This window comes from Heptranchias perlo, chromosome 24 (genome assembly GCF_035084215.1).
Source record: "Heptranchias perlo isolate sHepPer1 chromosome 24, sHepPer1.hap1, whole genome shotgun sequence".
NCBI classification, from domain to species: domain Eukaryota; kingdom Metazoa; phylum Chordata; class Chondrichthyes; order Hexanchiformes; family Hexanchidae; genus Heptranchias; species Heptranchias perlo.
The window spans coordinates 20,664,906-20,687,138 of NC_090348.1; the positions used below are offsets into that span (position 1 = coordinate 20,664,906).

Below are 22,233 nucleotides of genomic sequence, written 5' to 3' on the forward strand. Positions count from 1 at the left end.
GATGGGGCGTCCTGCTTTTTGTGGACAGGACATACCTGGGCAATTTTCCACATTGTCGGGTAGATGCCAGTATTGTAGCTGTACTGGAACAGCTTGGCTAGAGACGCAGCTAGTTCTGGACCACAAGTGTTCAGCACTACAGCTGGGATGTTGTTGGGGCCCATAGCCATTGCTGTATCCAGTGCACTCAGCCGTTTCTTGATATCACGTGGAGTGAATCGAATTGGCTGCAGACTGGCTTCTGTGATGGTGGGGATATCGGGAGTAGGGCGAGATGGATCATCCACTCGGCACTTCTGGCTGAAGATGGTTGCAAACGCTTCAGCCTTGTCTTTTGCACTCACGTGCTGGACTCCGCCATCATTGAGGATGTTAATGCTGACACTAACTAACGAAGTGTGAGGTCATCCACTTTATAACTAAGAAAGATAGATCACAGTATTTTCTAAATGGTGAGAAGCTAGCAACTGTGGAGGAGCAGAGAGATTTAGGAGTCCAAGTATAGAAATCACTAAGAGCTAGTGGACAGGTACAAAAAATAATTAAAAAGGCTAATGGAATGTTAAACCTTCATCTCAAGGAGGCTGGAATACAAAGGGGTAGAAGTTATGCTACAGTTATATAAAGCTCTGTTTAAACTGCATCTGGAGTACTGGGCACCATACTTCAGGAAGGATATATTGGCGTTGGAGGGGGTGCAGCACGGATTCACCAGAATGATACCGGGGCTAAAAGTGTTAAGTTATGAAGACAGATTGCATAGACTAGGCTTGTATTCCCTTGATAATAGAAGATTAAGGGGTGGTTTAATTGAGCTGTTTCTCTCTCTATCCAGCACCATTTCCAACTGGGTGCTATTGCTAACGGAAATTATTTCAGCTGATGTGCACTGTGTGGGAATTCACGTTCTTGCACGAATTCCCACCTACAGTATGCAGCATATGGATTAGTTTCCATTAGTAACAGGACTCTGGCATTGAGAGGACAGAAGCCAGTGCTCTTGCTGATTTTTGCCTGAAAATGACTTGTGCACTGGGCCACCGAAATTATGATTGTTGACATGAAACATTGACCATTGGTATGGATGAGGATTCCAAGCACCAATCTGGAAATGTCTTGAGTTTACATGCAATCATGTGAAATAGGACAGACATAGAGGAGTTTCTTCTGAAACTGAACACTGCTATCTATAGATAGCGTAATCCAGCAGGCACAAGTGAAACAATGTTATTTAATACTCCTCACTTAGACTGCAGCTCTTCATGTAACAAGAATATTAGTTACTGAGCATCTTTTATTATTTGGTATGAAGCCAGCAGTGCTTGAAACTGCATTCTAAATTTCTGTCCACTGTAACAACTGCATGATGAAGGATTAAGCGATCAGTCCTTTTCCACATAAATATGAAGTGTAGGAGTCATTATGCAGCCATGAGGAGGGCTGTTTGCCATCAGATAAGTATGAAGAAAGCTCACTCAATTTTCAAGCATAAAGTCGGAAAAGGAGACTTTTTTCATACCTAGCATTTCATTGAGCAGCAGGTAGATTGGGAAATTAGGTTAAAAGATATGACTGTAGATAAGCAATGGTGAACATTTAAAGAAATAATTAATAATTCTCAACAAATATACATTCCCTTGAGGAATAAAAGATCCATGGCAAAAATGATCTAACTGGAGAAGTTAAGGATAGTATTAGATTAAAAGAAGCAGCTTACAATGTTGCGAGAAAGCATAGTAAGCCTGAAGATTGGGAGGGTTTTAGAAATCAGCAAAGGATGACCAAGAAATTGAGGGAGAAAATAGAATATGAGAGTAAACTAGCAAGAAATATGCAAACAGATTGTAAGAGCTTCTACAAATATGTAAAAAGGACGAGATTAGCCAAAGTAAACATGGGTCCCTTAGAGGCAGAGACAGGAGAAATTATAATGGGGAATAAGGAAATGGCAGAGACGTTAAACAAATATTTTGTGTCTGTCTTCACAGTAGAAGACACAAAAAACATACTGGAAATAGTGGGGAACCAAAGGTCCAATGAGAGTGAGGAACTTAAAGCAATTAGGATTAGTAAAGAAAAAGTACTGGAGAAATTAATGGGACTAAAAGCCGACAAATCCCCTGGACCTGATGGCCTACATTCTAGGGCTTTAAAAGAGGTGGTTGCAGAGATAATGGATGCATTGGTTTTGAACTTCCAGAATTCCCTAGATTCTAGAACGGTCCACGTGGATTGGAAGGCAGCAAACGTAACCCCACTATTCAAGAAAGGAGGGAGAGCGAAAATGGAGAACTATATACCAGTTAGCCTGACATCAGTAGTAAGGAAAATGCTAGAATCTATCATTAAGGACGTAGTAACAGGGCACTTAGAAAATTATATTATGATTAGGCAGAGTCAACACAGTTTTATGAAAGGGAAATTATGTTTCACAAATCTATTCGTGTTTTTGAGGATGTAACTAGCAGAGTAGATTAGTGGGAATCAGTGGATGTAGTATATTTGGATTTTCAGAAGGCTTTCAATAAAATGTCACACAAGAGGTTGCTACATAAGATTAGGGCTCATGAGATTGGGGGTAATATATTAGCACAGATTGAGGATTGGTTAATGGACAGAAAACAGAGCAGGAATGAACGGGTCATTTTTGGTTAGCAGGTTGTAATTAGTGGGGTGCCGCAAGGATCAATGCTTGGGCCTCAGATGTTTACAATCTGTATCAATGACTTAGATGAGGAGACCAAGTGTAATGTATCCAAGTTTGCTGCTGATACAAAGCTAGGTGGGAAAATAAGCTGTGAGGAGGACACAAAGAGGCTGCAAAGGGGTGTAGATAGGTTAAGTGAGTGGGTGAGAAGATGGCAGATGGAGTATAATGTGGGGAAATGTGAAATTATCCACTTTGGTAGGAAGAATAGAAAAGCAGAATATTTTTTAAAAGGTGAGAGCCTAAGAAATGTTGGTATTCACAGGGATTTGGATCCTTGTACATGAATCACAGAAAGTTAGCATGCAGGTACAGCAAGCAATTAGGAAGGCAAATGGTATGTTTGCCTTTATTGCAAGGGAGTTGGAGTATAAGAATAAGGAGGTCTTGCTGCAATTGTATAGAGCTCTGGCGAGACCACACCTGGACGACTGTGTACAGTTTTAGTCTCCTTATCTAAGGAAGATGTGGAGATGCCGGTGATGGACTGGGGTGGACAAATGTAAGGAATCTTACAACACCAGGTTATAGTCCAACAAATTTATTTTAAAATCACAAGCTTTCGGAGATTATCTCCTTCGTCAGATGAATGAATGAAAAGGTTCTCAAATCGCATATCTTATACTATGTTGGGACAGCATCACACCAATCAAAAGGTGTCGTTGTTATTCAAACAGGCCAGTCACGGAGAACAGCACGTCCCAGTACACTCGATATACATTGTGTCTATTACACAGGCAGGCAGAAAGAAACTCAAAATGGCAGAGAGAGAGAGAGAGAGAGAGAGAGAGAAGGCCGCCTTGGAGAACGCTTACCTTGGCCTTCGAGACACACGACAACGCAAAATCGTCGAGCAGAAGTTGATAGCCAAGTTCCGCACCCATGAGGACGGCCTCAACCGGGATCTTGGGTTCATGTCACGCTACACGTAACCCCACCAGCAAAAAGGGGGAAAAAATTTATATGTTTTTTAAAATTCTCTCTCTCTCTCTCTGCCATTTATCTAAGGAAGGATATACTTGCCTTTAGAGGGGGTGCAATGAAGGTTCACTAGATTGATTCCTGGGATGATAGGGTTGTCCTATGAGGAGAGGTTGAGTAGAATGTGCCTATATTCTCTGGAGTTTAGAAGAATGAGAAGTAATCTCATTGAAACATATAAAATTCTTAGAGGGCTTGACAGAGTAGATGCCGAGAGACTGTTTCCCCTGGCTGAAGAGTATAGAACTAGAGGTCATAGTCTCCAAATATGGGGTCGGCCGTTTCGGACCGAAATGAGGGAAAATGCCTTCATTCCAAGAGTTGTGAATCTTTGGAATTCTCTACCCTAGAGGGCTGTGGATGCTTAGTCGTTGAGTATTTTCAAGACTGAGATCGATGGATATTTGGATACTAAGGGAATCAAGAGATATAGGGGTAGGGCAGGAAAGTGGAGTTGAGGTAGAAGATCAGCGTGATCTTATTGAATGACGGAGCAGTTCAAGGAGCCGTATAGTCTACTCCTGCTCCTATTTCTTATGTTTGTATGTTCTTAGGCCTGGATGCACCCTATTATGCTATCTAACAAATAGGGTTTCTGGATTTTGGTGTTTATTTTTGATGTTTATCTGGGTGATTTTTTTTCCAGTTACACTATCTTGTGTTTTTTCGGTGATCGCTATCAAAAATAAATCAAGGCAAATATTTGAACAATACATACCCCATTAGGTAGTTTTACTCTGTCTAAACATGGATTAGTAGCTTTTAATTCTGGTGCAATGATCCCATGCAGTGATTTTTCCCTTTTTGAAAAATCTCAAACATATATCGATGCTATTAAAAATAAAATAATACAAATTATTATGAAATTAAATTGAAAGAATCTTGTTTTTTTTTGTGTTTTTTGAAGACATTTGAAGGTAAAGTTATCCAAAATATAATTATTTATTACCAAAAAAAATCTGTGCTAGAATTGGTGTGCAGGAAAAGTATGGCTATGTATTGATCATAATACATTTTTGTACTTTCAAATTTCAAATACACAAGGACCAAGGCACTTTCAAAACCCACTCAGAGGAACCTTTTAGAAAGAAATAAAATCTTTTAGCATAGCATTAACAAAGATAAGATGCGTACCTTGTGCGCCATGCCAAACCTGGGACTTGCCTCTATGGCTCAAACCGAGCCATCTCGAGTGCATGCATCTCATTATTTCACAGCACATCGGCATTTCAACATGCTGTACCTTGGAGTAGGGTCACGGCTGTGCTGAATTTCAAATATCAGCATGCCTTGAGGGAGGAGTTCAATGGAGGATAGGTGTGTCATGAACAGGTAGAAGTGAATGTCTGGGGGTGAGACCCTTGCACTCTTCTGGTTATAGAGTGACATTAACTGCAAAGTCTCAGAGCTTTCTTTTCTGGGGAATGGTGTATGGCCTGCAGAGACCTGAAGCGGAAGAAACTTTTTTTGTATAATTGGAAAGGAGGAAATGAACGAAGTTAATAGCTCCAAATTCTTGCTATTTGTTTCAATGTACTGGTTTTTAAAAAAAAATACAGTTGATAATCAAATTTTGAATAGGATGCAATTGACAAGTTAAATGGGAAGCTAACATGAAAATTAGAGCTATAAAATAATTAACAATTATGTAAACGGAATAATAGTGTATGTTGCAAGAAAATATATGCATTTCTTTTTCGCAAATAATGTTGACAATCATACTATTATTATTGACATCCAGTTTCCGCATGACCTCTATAATTAGTTTCTGCTAAGTAGAAATTACATTCTGGAACGGAGATGTGTTGATCACTGTTTTCAAAAAAACACACACATCTCAATACTGTGGCCAGGATACCTGTCGGGTTTGTGAACAATATTTTGGATGGGTGGTAGCACAATACTGATGTTTATAATGTTTATGGTACTTTTGATCAGATTTTGAATGCTACATGTTGTACTGAATAGAATGCAAAGCAGAATAGTTAGTACTTGATGATGTTATCCTATTTGACAGCGTAACTAAGATTTAATGATTATGCAGGCCAGTTCAATATCAATTATATAACTGCAGGCTTTTTTGAAGTACAATACTCTGATGGGGTCATAAGAGGATTTCCAATAATTAAATGCAAATTCCTCATTAGTTGTTTATTGAAACATACTATAGCCTTGATGTAATAGAACAAATTAATACTTTTAATCATTTAAATTATTTTTAGGAGGAGAGAGGTTTAATATTACTATGATCCTTTTAATGCATGTTCATGCTTAGAAGTATTTGGAATGTTTAAACAATATTATCTAAAGTTGTCAGGCTATTGCTCTGTTAGATTGCAATACAGATTTGTTTTCAGACTTAAAAAATAACTCTTCCAAAATGATAATGCTGATATAATGCAAGAGTAAGATTAGATTAAGTCTGCATATTATTTTTCTGAAGGTAGAAAAGGGCAATTTTTTTTAAAGGAAAAGGACAAATAGAATGACTGCTTAAATGCATGTATTCCGTTCAATATATTGGTGTGCATAGTCATGAACATAGTGTCACATGGGACTAACTCCACACCAAAATCAGTGCACTGATCAGAAGCCTTTTTTAAGAGATCAAGGTTGGGGGAAAATGCAACTCCATTGCCAATACATTTGGACAATATATCGGGAGAGAGATTTCAGAAACTCACTCCACAAACCCACCTACTAGCCAGAGCCTGCAGCTACATTGTGACAGTTGACGTAAAATTGAATAAAACATGTTGGCATAGCAATTTACAGTGATAAATGTTGACACTAAAGCATGACCAACAATCATCAAAAAAGGAAATAATGTTTTTGGACAGGAAGTGCATACCCTGTGTAAGATTTTATATAAAAATGGAACCATCTCCCCAGAACAGCAGTTAACATTGTCTTGATTTGACTTTTTAAAAAGGATCTCCATATACTTTTGTTTAAGAATATGTTTGAATGCTGCATCGATAGGTGTTTTTTACTTTTTATATGAAATAACCATACCTTTTTTTATAGGATTTGTTGTCAAACTGTTAAATGATTAAGTCCACATACCCTACCCATTGCTAGTTTTTGTTTTTTTCCTACTTTTCTTCATTATCTCCCATTTCCGTTCATAAAATATTCAAAGTTCAGAATTTATGAGCCAGCTGGGTCGTAGCAGCATCATAAGCATAAAGGAATGAAAAAACAATGCAGCAGGCTTTACTCTGGCAAGACTTAACTTTTGGTAGACTTTTTTCAGCTCCAAAGACTTTTCCAGCAGTCAGTGTGTGTTTAGGGTTTCAGTTGGACTCTGGCAGGGACAGAGGAGGTTCTGAGTGTTCAGCTGATAATTGCTTCAATCTTAATGTGTAGTGTGTATTGACAGTTTGCTTTCTAAACTAGAATACACCCAGAAAGCAAATTAGTTTCACCTACAGTGTTCTGGCAATTATATTTTTCTGTTGCTAGGTTTTCTTATTTTCTGTGAACTTGTATTGTGCAATAAAGTGTATTGAATTTAAAATGCAGATAATATTTTGTACCACGTGAATAATGCTTCAGATTACTTTTGAATTAAGATGGCTTTTAAGTAAACAGCTGATGGGTCTGCAGGGATAGGCGCTGTAGCTTTAAATTACTCTCTCTCTAATGTCCTTGACCAATGCAGTTTTTGTATTGTATGGTAGAGATGTATATCAAATATCTATTGCCCAATTAAAACAAACAAACACTATTGCTTTAATACAGGCAACCCCTAGTGTATTTTGCAACTGTTCCTATTGCAACCCTTCCAGTGATTAGTTTTAATGAGATTGTCACTAAGTTGAAAGCAGGTAATTGTGTGGAGAAACTACAATAAAGCTGATGCTATATAACATGGCTAAATCTAGGTTTCTGGAAACATGAATGCATTTGGAATTCCATGTGCCACTTTTCCAAATCCAAAAATACTTCTTTTTTACACTGCTGAGGCTCGGAAAGTGACACTCCAGAGGAGATCCGTTACCTCCAAGCATCGCTCGCCCCTTTTTACTAAACCAGCATGTCATTGGACCAGTTGATGGGCCAGTTAAATCACCCAGTATTTTCCGTGCTTCTGACTGCCAATCAGGTCCCACAGAGAATTGAATCCAAGCATCATGAAGAGACAGAGTTCCCATAGTTTACATTATCGTGGGCTGTTGCTGTGGGAGTACTGCACTCCTGCTGCTGACAACATGCTAGTGCGTTAATATTAAATTTGATTGCGCCTTACTCAATGGAATTAATATTAACCTAAAGTAAGTAAGTTGGTGCATGATGTTTTGCCCTGGATATTTTTAGTATGCTTTGTAAATGTAATACATGACAAGTGACATCTGGTGGCAGAACATCAACATTGACCCAATCTTTTTCATTATACTGCCAGACTATCAGCCAAAATTATCCATTACAGCACCTGAATTGGCAAGCTCAGCTCTTAAAGACATATGGCTAAAAGTAAAAACTTCGACTGCTGGAGTGCAGCATTATACTTCCAGATTAGAAAGTGTTGGGTTTGATTAGATGTTGGTTTAAACCTAGCCCAGAGAGACAGAATGCTGATTGACCATTTGATAACTGTCTTTAGGTAATTTTTCCACCTTGTGGAGTTTTGCCTGATCCTAGAGTGCCTTCAGCTGCTCCTTTTGCAAAGTAGAGAACTTTTTCATTTCCCAACATTATTACCCATGGTCCATGAGTGCAGATTACACACTTAAATAAATCACAAGACCAAGTATTGAATGTCCTTTTTATAATTCTCCAAATATACTTTTTTAGTAATATAATACATGAAGAAATTACAGTGTATGTCACTAAAGAAAGAGAAGAAAGAACTTGATAGCACCTTTCATGACCTCAGGATGCCCCAAAGCACTTCACAGCCTATGACGTACTTTTGAAGTGTAATTATTGTTGTAATGTAGGGAAATGTGGCAGCCTTTCTGCACAGCAAGGTCCCACAAACAACAGTGAGATTAATGAGCAGATAATCTGCCTTTGGTGGTTTTGGTTGAGGGATAAATATTGGCCAAGACATGGGAAGGTAAAAACTCTCCTGCATTCTTCTGAGAGGACAGAAGGGGCCTCCGTTTAACGTCTCATCCAAAAGACAGTGCACCACTCCCTTGGTACGACATGCCTAGATTAAGTGCTCAAGTCTGAGAAGTGGGCCTTGAACTCACAACCTTCTGATTCAGAGATGAGAGTGCTACCACTGAGCCAAGTTAGTTAAACTAAAATGAGAGTGTTTAATTTCTATTGTTTTCTCAAACTAAATTTAATTAAATTCTGGAATGCTATCTATCTCTTTGCACCAAAATAATTTAAAATTTGAAAAATCTAGTGCAATATGTTGAGGGTTGACATTGGTGGTCATGTCATTCTCCTCATCCAGGTTTTTGGCATTATTATTGGAGATGATGGGGGTAATTTTAACCCCCAAGAATGGATGGGTTGGGGGCGGGCGGGCAGTAAAAATAGTTGATTTTTGGAGCGGGACCGCATTCAGGCTCCAACGCACCCACTTCTGAGTTTAACCCAGGCGCGTTTGGATGCGCGTGCGCCACAGTCACCCAGAAGTCCCGTCCCCACTTAAAGCCGGCGGGCCAATACTTAAAAGGGCATTGTACCTCATTGTGATAGTTGAGGCACTTAATTTTTTTGTGTATTAGAAATGTCAAATAAATTTAACCTTAACTGTCCAGATTTCCCATTGCTTCTGATTCATATAAGCTGAAAGCAGGCGGGAAGGGCAGGATCCATGAGGTGAGTGTCTTTATTGCACTGGTTGTGGGCCAGAAGGATCAGGAGTGTTTCATCAAGAAGACACAAAAAACCTCCGAGAAATACTAGAGAACTAAGGATCTGGTGAGAATGAGGAACTGAAAGAAATTAGTATTAGTAAAAAAAAATAGTACTACAGAAATTAGTGGGACTGAAAGTCAATAAATCCCAAGGACCTGATGATCTACATCCCGGGGTTTTGGAAGAGGTGGCTATAGAGATAGTGGATGCATTGATGGTCAACTTCCAAAATTCTATAGATTCTGGAATGGTTCCTGCAGATTGGAGGGTAGCAAATGTAACCCCACTATTTAAGAAAGGAGGGAGAGAAAAAACAGGGAACTACAGACCTTTTGGCCTGACATCAGTAGTAGGGAAAATGCTAGAATCTATTATAAAGGATGTGATAACAGGACACTTAGAAAATAATAATAGGATTTGGCAGAGTCAACAGGAATTTATGAAAGGGAAATCATGTTTGACAAACCTATTGGAGTTCTTTGAGGATGTAACTTGTAGAATAGATAAGGGGGAACCAATGGATGTGGTGTATTTGGATTTTCAGAAGGCTTTCGATAAGGTCCCATACAGGAGGTTGGTGAACTAAGTTAGAGCACATAGAATTGGGGGTAATATACTGGCATGGATTGAGAGTAGGAATAAACTGATCTTTTTCAGATTGGCAGACTGTGACTAGTGGGGTACCGCAAGGATTGGTGCTTGAGCCCCAGCCATTCACAATCTTTATCAATGATTTGGATGAGGGGACCAAATGTAATATTTCCAAGTTTGCTGATGACACAAAACTAGGTGGGAATGTGAGTTGTGAGGAGGATGCAAAGAGGCTTCAAGGGGATATAGACAGGCTAAGTGAGTGGGCAAGAACATGGCAGATGGAATATAATGTGGAAGAATGTGAAGTTAGCCACTTTGGTAGGAAAAACAGAAATGCAGAGTATTTTTTAAATGGTGAGAGATTGGGAAATGTTGATGTTCAAAGGGACCTGGGTGACCTTGTACATGAGTCATGAATACATGTCCTTGTGCATAACGCATCAAGGGGTATGGGGAGAGAGTGGGAATATGGTATTGAGATAGAGGATCAGCCATGATCATATTGAATGGCAGAGCAGGCTCGAAGGGCTGAAGGGCCTACTCCTGCTCCTATTTTCTATGTTTCTATGAGTCACTGAAAGCTAACATGCAGGTGCAGCAAGCAATTAGGAAGGCAAATGGTATGTTGGCCTTTATTGCAAGAGGATTTGAGTACAAAAGTAAAGATGTCTTACTGCAATTATATAGGCTTTGGTGAGACCACACCTGGAGTATTGTGTACAATGTTGGTCTCCTTACCTAAGAAAGGATATACTTGCCATAGAGGGAGTGCAACGAAGGTTCACCAGATTGATTCCTGGGATGTCGGGATTGTCGTATGAGGTGATATTGAGTAGACTAGGCCTGTATTCTGTAGAGTTTAGAAGAATGAGAGGTGATCTCATTGAAACATACAAAATTCTTACAGGGCTTGACCGGGTAGATGCAAGGAGGATGTTCCCCCTGGCTGGGGAGTCTAGAACCAGGGGTCAGTCTCAGAATAAGGGGTAGGCCATTTAGGACTGAGATGAGGAGAAATTTCTTCACTCAGAGGTGGTGAATCTTTGGAATTCTCTTCCCCAGAGGGCTATGGAGGCTCAGTTTATGAATACATTCAGAACAGAGATCGATAGATTTCTAGATATTAAAGGCATCAAGGGATATGGGGATAGTGCAGGAAAATGGCGTTGAGGTGGATCAGATATGATCTTGTTGAATGGCGGAGCAGGCTCGAGGGGCCGGATGGCCCACTTCTGCTCCTATTTCTTATGTTCTTATCCAGGCCCAACAACCTCACCTGGCCGACAGGACCCCCACAATCGGCGACCGTCCCCCTCCCCCGTGCTGGACCATCTCTCTTTGCTGGATCCCCGTTCCCGATGATGGACCCCCCCCCCCCGATCTTCTCCAAGGCCCATCCAATGTCATCCACATCCTCTTCCACGCCCCACGAGCTCTCTCTCCCTTCAATTCGCAGCTCCTTTCCCTCCCTGCTGAGAGCTTAAATCACGCCCGATGTGCCTTTTATGTTGTATTTTTTTGATGTTTTTGCTCAAGTAACAGCTCATTCACTAAACTGCAATTGGTACTTTCATTAATTATCATGAAACATCAGACATGATAAGATACTGATGTTGTGAAGTAACCCTACTAATATTATAAAGTGAACAGCATCTATTGCGAATAATAAATCTACGGTGGGACCCTTGTGTGCAATAGCTTGAGAAGATCGAAAAAGTTTCCCATAACTAATCTTTAATATAAGACACTTTCTTTACTTTAATATTTAGACATTGTAGCGATTTACATATAGAGATTGCATTTAGTCCTTGCAATATATTAAGATTCAAAATATTGTGTAAAGCTAATTGTGTGGAATGGGTTTGCAGTTTGAAGTAAAAAATAAGTTCAGCATTTCATAAAACTTACTCTCCACATTGAAGAAGCAACATACACTGGAGCACTCATTTTCCTTGTGATTAGCGAGAAAGACTTTCTAATTAAATTTGCATTATGTTGACTGTGGAAGTGCTGTCTTCTGGTTGAGGTGTTAAACTGTGCTCCCAACTGCCTGTTCAGATGGATGTAAAAGATCCCACAGCAATGCTCAAAGAGCAGGAAGTTTTCCTGGTCCTTTGGCTGACATTTTTCCCATAACCAACATTTCCAAAACAAACCAGATTAACTAACCGTTCATCTCACTTAAATAAAAAATAAAAACAGAAAATGCTGGAAAAGCTCAGCAAATGAGGCAGCATCTGTGGAGAAAGAAACAGAGTTAACATTTCAGATCAAAGACCTTTTGTCAGAACTGGCAGATGTTAGAGTTAAAGTTTTTAAGCAAGTACAGAGTCAGGGAAAGGGAGGGGAGGAAAGAACAAAAGGGAAGGTCTGTGATAGGGTGGAGGGCAGAAGTGATTAAATGACAAAAGGGATGATGGTGCAAGGCAAAGGGGGTGGTAATGGGATAGAATAAGAAACAAAAAATTGGTCAAGAGGAGCTGTGACTGGCAATAGCAGAACCATTACCAACACTTGCTGTCCAAAAAAAAAAATCGGAGCAGTGGTTATGATCTGAAGTTATTGAAATCAGTGTTGAGTCCGGAAGGTTTTAAAGTGCCTAAACAAAAGATGAAGTGCTGTTCCTCGAGCTTACATTGAGCTTCATTGGAACAGTATAAAAGGCCGAGGACAGAGAAGTCAGTGTGGGAGTGGGACGGGGAATTAAAATGGCAAGTGACCTGCAGGTCAGCGTCACGCTCGTGGATAGAGCAGAGGTGTACAGCAAAGTGATCACCCAGTCTGTGTTTGGTCTCCCCAGTGTAGAGGAGACCGCGTTGTGAGCAGCGAACACTGTTAACTAAATTGTAAGAAGTACAAGTAAACCACTGTTTCACCTGGAAGGAGTGTTTGGGGCCCTGGACGGTGGGAAGAGAGGAGGTGAAAGGGCAAGTGTTGCATCTCCTAGGCTTGCATGGGAAGGTGCCTTGGGGAGGAGAGCGGGTGTTGGGGGTGATGGAAGAGTGGCCCAGGGTGTCGCAGAGGGAGCGGTCCCTTCGTAATGCTGAAAGGGGAGGGGAGGGGAAGATGTGTTTGGTGGTAAGATCGCGCTGGAGGTGGCAGAAATGGTGGAGGATGATACGTTGAATGTAGAGGCTGGAGGGATGGAAGGTGAGGACAAGGGGGGATCCCTATCATGGTTCTGGGAGGGAAGGGGTGTGGACAAAAGCGCGGGAAATAGGACGGACACGGTTGAGAGCCCTGTCAACTGCAATGGAGGGGAATCCTCGGTTGAGGAAAAAGGAAGACGTATTGGAAGCACTGGCATGGAAGGTGACATTGTCAGAACAGATGCAATGGAGACGGAGAAACTGGGAGAAGGGAATAGAGTCTTTACAGGAAGCTGGGTGGGAGGAAGTGTAATCAAGGTAGCTGTAGGAGTCGGTGGGCTTATAAGATGTTGGTTGACAGCCTATCCCCAGAAATGGCGATAGAGAAGTCGAGGAAGGGAAAAGTCAGAGATGGACCCATGTGAAGGTGAGGGAAGGGTTGAAATTGGAAGCAAAGTTGATGAAATTTTCCAGTTCTGGGCGAAAGCAGGAAGCAGCACCGATACAGTCATCAGTGTACCGGAAAAAGAGATGAGGGAGGGGACCTGAGTACGACTGGAACAAGGAATGTTCCACCTATCCCACAAAGAGGCAGGCATAGCTGGAACCCATACGGGTTCTCATAGGGACACCTTTTACTTGGAGGAAGTGAGTGGAGTCAAAGGAGAAGTTGTTTAACGTAAGAACAAGTTCAGCCAGGTGGCGGAGGGTGGTGGTGGATGAGGACTAGTTGGGCCTCTCCAAGGAAGAAGCGGAGGGCCCACAGGCCATCCGGGTGGGGGATGGAGGTGTAGAGGGACTGGACGTCCATGGTGAAAAGGAGATGGTTAGGGCCGGGGAACTGAAAACTGTTAAAGTGGCGGAGGGTGTCTGAAGAGTCGTGGACGTAGGTCGGAAGAGACTGGACAAGGGGAGAAAAAGAGTCAAGATAGGAGGAAGTAAGTTCCGTGGGGCAAGAACAGGTTGAAACGATGGGTAGAAGCAGGCTGTGCGGGGTTGGGGGACTGTGAGGTTGGAGGCCGTGTGGGGGGGGGGAAGATCTCCAGAGGAGATGAGGTCAGTGATGGTCTGGGAGACTATGGCTTGATGTTCGGCAGTGGGGTCATGGTCCGGGGGAGGTAGGAGCCGGTGTTGGAGAGTTAGCGTTCAGCCTCCGCATGGTAGAAGTCTGTTCGCCACACAACAACAGCACCGCCCTTGTCAGCAGGTTTAATGACAATATTAGGGTTAGAACTGAGTGCTGGTAGGTTAGAGTGAGTGATTCATCTCACTTTCTGTTTGTGGGATGTTGCTGGGTGCAATTGGCTGTTATGTTTTCTTACATAACCACAATGATTGCAGTTCTGAAGTAATTCATTGATTGTGAAGCACTTTGAGATGTCCTGAGGATGTGATGAGAAGTAATATAAGTACATTTTTTTCTTTCTTTAATACTTATTTGTAAACACCTTATTATCCTCCTCATGACTGTCCATTTACCACCCAACTGTGTAAGAAACTGCAAGTACTGATTAAACTAAACACCTCACTTTTTAAAAATTAAACCTTTGTTTCTGTTGATTTGTATTGTCTTAATATTTATGTCAGACAAATGGTTTCATTCACCAGAAGAGCAGACATATGTTTAAAAAATGGCAATCTGAAACCTGTTTCTGAGTTTGGCTAAAGACAAGAAAATTTATTTCATTAAATAACCAAAAACATCCAACTTAAATACTGTATGGAGGGACTGAATTCAAAGCTAATCTGATGACCATAGTCATTTTCTTCTTTATCATGTGAAGCCCCACCTCGTGCCCTCCCAGAAGAAAACTAAATTACAGCTAAAATACATCTTGAAAATGTGCTGACACAATTAATGTTAATGGAAGCAATACAGCAGTATTTTTTCAGGTGTATATTGGTGTCTCATGAATACTGCAGTATTTACTTATGGGAAATGCAATTCGATAAAGGGAGCAACTGTAAAATTTAGTTTACAAATTGAGATTATCCTCCTCCTCCGTCCTCCTCTTCCTCCTCCTCCTCCTCCATCGTCTCCCTCTTCTGGCAGCTTGTCCTGCTCTGCATGGCCTCTCTGTATGCTCCCAGTCATTCTATTCTTAGAGGACACCTTTGTAGGACACCCCCCATGTCTGGAAGCAACCTTGTTCAGTACACTGTTTTAAATGCCACTAACAGTACTGTAAGACCAGCCAAACCACTCTCTGTGTAATATTGCAACTTTCTCCAAGTATAGGAAACTTCCACAAACACCCACAATGCAGCCAGAATAACTAATCCAGCAACTAACTTGTGACCCCTGCATGCTCCCTTTAAATAGCGCTGGCGGGGGTGTGGGGAGGGGGGGGGGGGGGGTTCTTCATTCCCTTTAACTCCTGTTCCGCTGAATGAGGTTAGGACAATGTGTTGGCTGGAATGGGAAGTTCGAAAATGCTGCTGGCAGCTTCAAATCAGTGTTGCACACTGATTTACGTCATAATCTCCCTACTGTACATGCTTCCGGCATTAGTTAGGTGTGCGTGTGCAACCACCTTTACCAAGGAAGTGTCCTGCGCACATCACTCTGGAAGTGTGCGTGAGCATATTGGATGCCCTTTCTGGGGCTTAGGTGTCTGTGTAGCACAAACAAAATGGGTGCTATGTGGCCCAATTTAGCCCCTGTTATTTGTGATTAACCCCATTTTGAACCAATGCACTGCATCAGAGAATGGTTGGGTATGTATTTTCATTTGTGATTCCTCATGATGAGTTCCTGACCTTGGCTGGGGAGACACAGCAATTCTTACAGAGAGGGTGGATAAATCAGAGGGAGTAAAAAGCACAAACTGCAAATGTTGAAAGCCTGAAATATAAGTGGAAAATGTTGGAATTACATCAGCCTCTGAAAAGAATAAAAGATAGTTTTGGGTAGGGACCCTTAGTCAAAAAGAAGGTGGGTAAGCTGCTTTATAGATCTCACCAAAATAGGGGGCAGAGAAGAACAATAGATAAATATGCTAAATATTGTAAAGGGGAAGTGCCAATAGGTTTAAAAGTCTGTGATTGATTTCAGAGGAAAAATTGGAAAGAGATAAAAAGGGCTAAATGATGTACAAAGGCCCTCCCTCTTAGTCAGGCTGTGAGTAGGCACAAGAAACATAGAAGGTGATTAAACCAAATCCAGAGTGGATGGGGATAAAATGAAATGTGAATGGGAGAAACTAAAGATCTCTGAAGTTTGTAGTTGATTTTCAGACTGTCCAGGAGGATATCAGTGTTCCTGAAATCTAGGTTGAGTTTGGTTGAAACAATGTAGGAGGCCCAAGGTTGAAAGACTGAATTGGAAAGAAAGGGAAGCTGAAGTAGCAAGCCACACAGAGATCAGGATTATGCTTGTGAATAGAATGGAGATGTTCACCCAGTTTGTGTTTGCTATCCCCAATATAGAGGAGATTGCTCTGTGAACAGTAAATCCAGGGTATACATTGGCAGAAATACATGTGAATCTCTGTCACAAAAAAGGAATGTTTGAGGTCCTAAATGATGGTTTAGGTAGAAACAACTAGGAAAGTGTTACATAGGAAGATTTGTGGGGAGGATCATGGTGATGGGAGGGTGATCAAGGGTTCAGGGAAGTAAAAGTACCTTTGGAAAACAAGGAGAGGGGAGGTGAAGATTTGCTTCATATTGGGGTCACGTTGTAATGGCAGAAGTAGTGGAAGATGATCTGGCAAATGCGGAGGTTAATAGGGATGGAAGGTGAAGACGAAGGCTCTGCAATTCTGAGGAGTGGGGTGAGAGCAGAGGCATGGAAAATGTGGATACAGTTGAGTGAAAGAAATGAAAAGTTAAGCTGCATTACTCTTGTGCACCACCTTGTGGTCACTTAGAGTCACAATGGGAGAACCTTGCCAGCAGGTGATTTGCCTGCCCTTGTGATAAGGAAATAATGTTAAAGGGAAGGTTGGCTACTTTAGATGAGTTTTCAAACAAAATAATACTATAATTTTATTCAAATTTTTTTTTTAAAGTGCTGTTAACTTAAGCTTGAGGAATTAAATACTCAAACTGTTATATATCTAGTTAAATATTCTGTTCTGTAGATTAATATATAGTAGTAACAATGTTCAAGCATGCATTACATATTCATTATATCACTAAAAATGCTATGGCTTCTACTTTAATAGAAAAGTAGTGGGCTGGAATCTTTAACACAGGAGTATGTAACAAACTTCAAGGGCGTTGACATTAAAAGACCCTTGCTGAAAATCAAAATTTTTTAAAGGTATCTGATTATCTTTATAAATATAAAATTCTTGCACCTATCAACCTTCAGATGTTGTGCTTCCAACAACAACAAAGTACAACTGAACAACCTTTTTTAAAAAAGAAATTGGAAACCAAATATTTGGTGATTTTTCTGACTCTCCGCAAGGGCAAAAGTCAAGAATTTACAAGCAGCTGACAACCTACAGAATCCAGCTCCAGCAATTAGCCTTTAACTGACCTTAGAATCTGGCTATATCGACAGCTTCTCACCTGAACCGTGGTCTTAAGGGACAGGCCAGGTTTAACACAGCTCCATCTTAGCAACTAAAAATCACAACTGCGTTTCAGACCCCATACTATCCCTGTGATCGTTATGAAGGGAAATCAGTTAGTACCTGCATGTTTCAATTCTAGAATTGTTTGAATTTTAATTTCTTGACATTAACTATTACTGATTGTAAAAGTTTAACAGTAATAATAATAGCTATAAATTTTAAAACTGGGTAACATCTTTTGAGGTTTTGTCAAACGCATTACTGGTTGTAAAACAAGGGCAGCTAAAGCTCAGGATGACAGCTTGAAATGCTGAATCTGTTCATGGATTTTTGTTTGAGGTTTCAAGCAAAGAATTGCACCATGTGTGATAAGTATAATGTGCTATTGATTCTAAATTTCAAGGGATTTGGAATTTTCTATGCTATATAGTAGGGTGAGTGTGTCTAGGAAGAAACTGACAAATTACTCTGGTACACAATAACAGTTTGCAAAGTACTGCCTGTAAATAGGTATCTATTTTGTTCGTACCAGACATTGATGAACATTTGAAAGATTTTTCGTCAGTGGGGTTTATTTTAAATGAAGAAGTTTAGAAAGCTATCTCATGTTCAGAGTGGATTCAAGTCCAAAATCCAGGAATTGAGCTTATAGTCTATCCAGTGCAGCAGTAGGAAAGTGCTGCATTGCCAGAGGTTCCATACTTTGGATGATTCATTAAGCTGAGGTCTGATTTGTCTTTTGATTGCTCAGATGAATGTTAAAAATTTCATGGTGCTATTTGAAAAAGGGCATGGATTTTTTCCAGTGTCCTGGCCAATATTCACCTCCTCAACCGACTTCAGCAAAATTCAGATCAACTGGTCTTTCACCTCATTACACTTTGTGAGATTTTGCCGAGCAGATTGGCTGTTCAGTTCACCTACATAAGTCACTGCATTTCACATTAATTTGTATGTGAATCTTTTTGAGATGTATGAGAGATGCGACAAGATGTTATATAAAACCAGTTCTGTCTGTCTATTTTTCCTTCCTTCGGGAAGATTTCTCCTATAATTATAGCAAAATTGTGGAAAACAGACTAATGAATATGCTTAAAGTGGACGCCAAACTGGCACACCACACAAACCAGCTGAATCATTTTTAAAGTTAGCAAATTCAAGCTTGTAATGGGACTTGACCCACCGATGCTTATAATAATGTGGTCAACTTTGTAACATTGCAGTCAAAAAAATATTGTGCAATACATTTAATGTGATACTTCCTAATATTGAGGTAACTTTATTATGATTATTGTATAACTAACCTAATGTGAATGATTCCTATTAAAAATCTGTCCTGTTATTTCTTCCCTAACAGAGGAGGAGCTAAGGAAGCTTAGGGAAGAGACGAATGCTGAAACTCTAAAGCAAGAACTAGAAAAGGAAAAATTGAAGCGAATAGAGCTGGAACAGAAAATCTCCGAAGTGCTTAAAGCCAGGTACAATTGATAAAGAGCTAATTAAGGTTGCAGTTCTGCAGATGATGACCAGAAGAGTACATCATTTTGTTTACGAAGAGTAGATACTCGCTCCAGAGTGATAATAACTGTGTAGTGTAAGAAAGGGGTATGATATGTGAGGTCCTGATAGGTACTACTTATGTAATTGACTATATATTGAAACACTTTATTTCAAGAATTGAAAGTAGTATTAATGACCTTCAGTTTATCTGAATATTGGATATTGCTTGAAGATGATGCATTAATGATTATTTCACAGGTATTAAAAACACACAATACACAAGCCATAAATAAATGAACTATGAAGTCATAGGAGTGAAATTAACCCTGTAATTCACAAAGTATAGTGATATACCATTTTTTGTAGACATTTTTGTCTGTTTATTTTTTTAAAAAAGCAAATTCTTCAATTTGAAGATTGCTACTGTTTGTGACTGTCATGGAAAAAGTGTGCCTGAGCAGCTGAGTCTGTTTTTCTAATGATGTAACTAGAGCTAGTTGTATGATAGTTGGAATTTGTGTAGCACAATTTTTGTTTCACTGGTAATTTCAGTGCAATTTCTGTGAACGTAGATTGTATCCTGCAGCAACTCCTTATATGTATTTTGTTTGTACCATGTTAGGTAAATAATTAGAATTGAGATCTATCCTCTTTAAAATAGGAACTAAATTGATGCATCAATTATGGAATGGTTCTGGTAATGTTACTGAAACTTTAGTTCTCGGTGCTGTCTGTCTCAACTGGGATTACATCTCTATGAAATGGGAAAATATTTGAGAGTTGAGGAATAACAAACGCTTAGCACACCATGCAGGAATTTTTGTAACCCCTTCTGAAAATCCTCTACTACAGATGGAAATATTATTTTGATGGTATTGTTATAAATTGGATAGCCAGGTAGTGAAGGGTAGAATACTAGAGCCTGGTCATCACTTTATTCACAGAAATTCACACAACCCACACCCTAGATAAGCTCTCTTATAAATGGATACAGGAGTCCCCAATTGATACTCATCACCTGAATACAATTAACACTAATTGATATAAATCACATGGATACAATTAACAGGTATTGCATCTTTACAATAAAAACCCCTTCTGGATTAATGAGGAATCATCATTTATTCCTTGCTCGCCAGTGATCTGTAAAACAGGAAATACGTACCAATGTGTTCACTACTTCAAAAAACACAATCTTTGTTGATGAGTTGCTAGAGCTAGTTTATGAAAATATATGAATCAAGTGAATTTGAGTTTTTAAATTAAATTAAATTATTTTTTAGATATTACATAGTATTTAGCTGTCTAATTTCCGAAATGTATATCAGCATGTTCTTGAGTCCTGTTCTCTTTTAGAGGTGAAGATTCTTCAAGTCAGCAGTCTTTGAAAGTGCAAACGTCAGTAAATGAAACAGGTAATTTACAGTTGTGTTTTTTTCAAGATCAATACAGTGCCAAGCAAAAATATAAATGTTGCATATTAGAGCAATGTTAAAAGACTTCATTTAGTGTAATCTTAACATTTTACAATTTTAAATGTTGCACAAAGTACAAACTATAATTCATAATGGGTTTTCTACAGTTGTGGTGCAGTGAGTAGACACTGATCTTTTACTTCAGATTGGGATGAAAAATTTTCTTTGGCTGCAAGGATTGCATATAAAATGAGTTTGAGCTATCTCAACCTAATTTGTAGTAAGTATGGGCCCACATTATGAAACTGCCCCCAATTTGGCACTATATCTTGCTCTAATGCTACAGGATGGCTGGTATGGTAAGTGGAAAAATGCATTTAGGAGTCTTCTCCTAAGGTCTAGGCTGAGGTTGGGACAAAGTAGAGGGAGCATTATTCTGCATCTAACCATGCAATATCGAGGAATGCTTGATGCTGATTTTGGGTACTTAAAAAGAAAAATGTTTCATTCCCCAAAACTAACATCCCTCATCGTGTTACGCACAATATTCCCAAAAGTCTTTCTTAGCAAAAGTACAGTAACCATTAGAAATAGAAGCACTTAAGGATGTTTTCACAAACCTCAACATAGGATTTGGTAAATTAAAAAAAAGTTTTAAAAATCAAGTTAAGGCATAACAATTTGATACTAATTGTATACTTTTTTTCTATTAACACTATGTTGAACTTAAGTACTTATTCAATTTAATTGTAACAGTTTATATTTAACAGTCGACTCCTGTTAATAAGAAAAGAAGTTAGCTGGGAAATTTCATGTTTCAGTATGAGCTTTTATAAACTATAAATTTTTTTTTAACAAAGTCAAATTAAATCATTCATTCACTAGTTAAATGTTCAAAAGCATAATTGATTGCAAGATAAAGAAGTCAAGAATTTATGTCTTTTAAAATATAACTATGTAATTTGTATACTCATGCAATTTATAATCCAGACTTTAGTGTTGAGATCTATATAAAAACTGTGCATCTGTCTGCACTTCCTGTCTGTCACTCTTCCATCACACACTGGCTTCGCTCTTTCTTTGTCACACTTTGCTGATTAAATCAAGTAAAACAGCAACAAATGGTAACTGAGAAGGTAGGGAATGCACAAATCAAAAGCAAGAAAAGTAGCTAGAAAAGTACTGTATTAAGAAGTACCAAGGATTTATAAAAGCAATCACTCCTGAATGGATTTGGCTATTGATTGGCGATTTACATCTCCCAGAAGGGTGTGAAGGGATTCCTCAGTAAAATTGGAAATTTATTACTGAGTTTGTGTTGAGAAATAAAACTGCACAATAGATTGCAATTCAGGAAGGCTGTGTGGCAGCATTCGAGTTAGATTATATTTATACCAATAAAAGAAAGACGGTGTACTAATCAAATCGCTCAAAGTATTTTTTGAAAACTTTTTCATCTGTCATTTTTCCCCGTTCAGCCTGCTGACTAAGGGCTCAAAGTAAGGTTTGTAACTTATCTAGAAAAATGCATACTTCACAAATAACATGATTAAACTTATTTCTAAAATTGTCTCTTGTGTCTTTGAGTACGTTTTTAA

General features: G+C 39.4%; 1 protein-coding gene across 3 annotated transcripts in view; it reads left to right on the top strand.

Moving 5' to 3' along the window:
* Positions 1–22,233, top strand: part of gramd4a (GRAM domain containing 4a) — a 148,333-nt gene that overhangs the window by 72,162 nt on the left and 53,938 nt on the right. For all 3 annotated transcript variants that reach the window (XM_068004894.1, XM_068004893.1, XM_068004895.1), the window contains 2 exons: positions 19,078–19,198; positions 20,577–20,635. In XM_068004894.1, the coding sequence (XP_067860995.1) occupies positions 19,078–19,198; positions 20,577–20,635 (180 nt within the window). The remainder of the gene's footprint in view (positions 1–19,077; positions 19,199–20,576; positions 20,636–22,233) is intronic.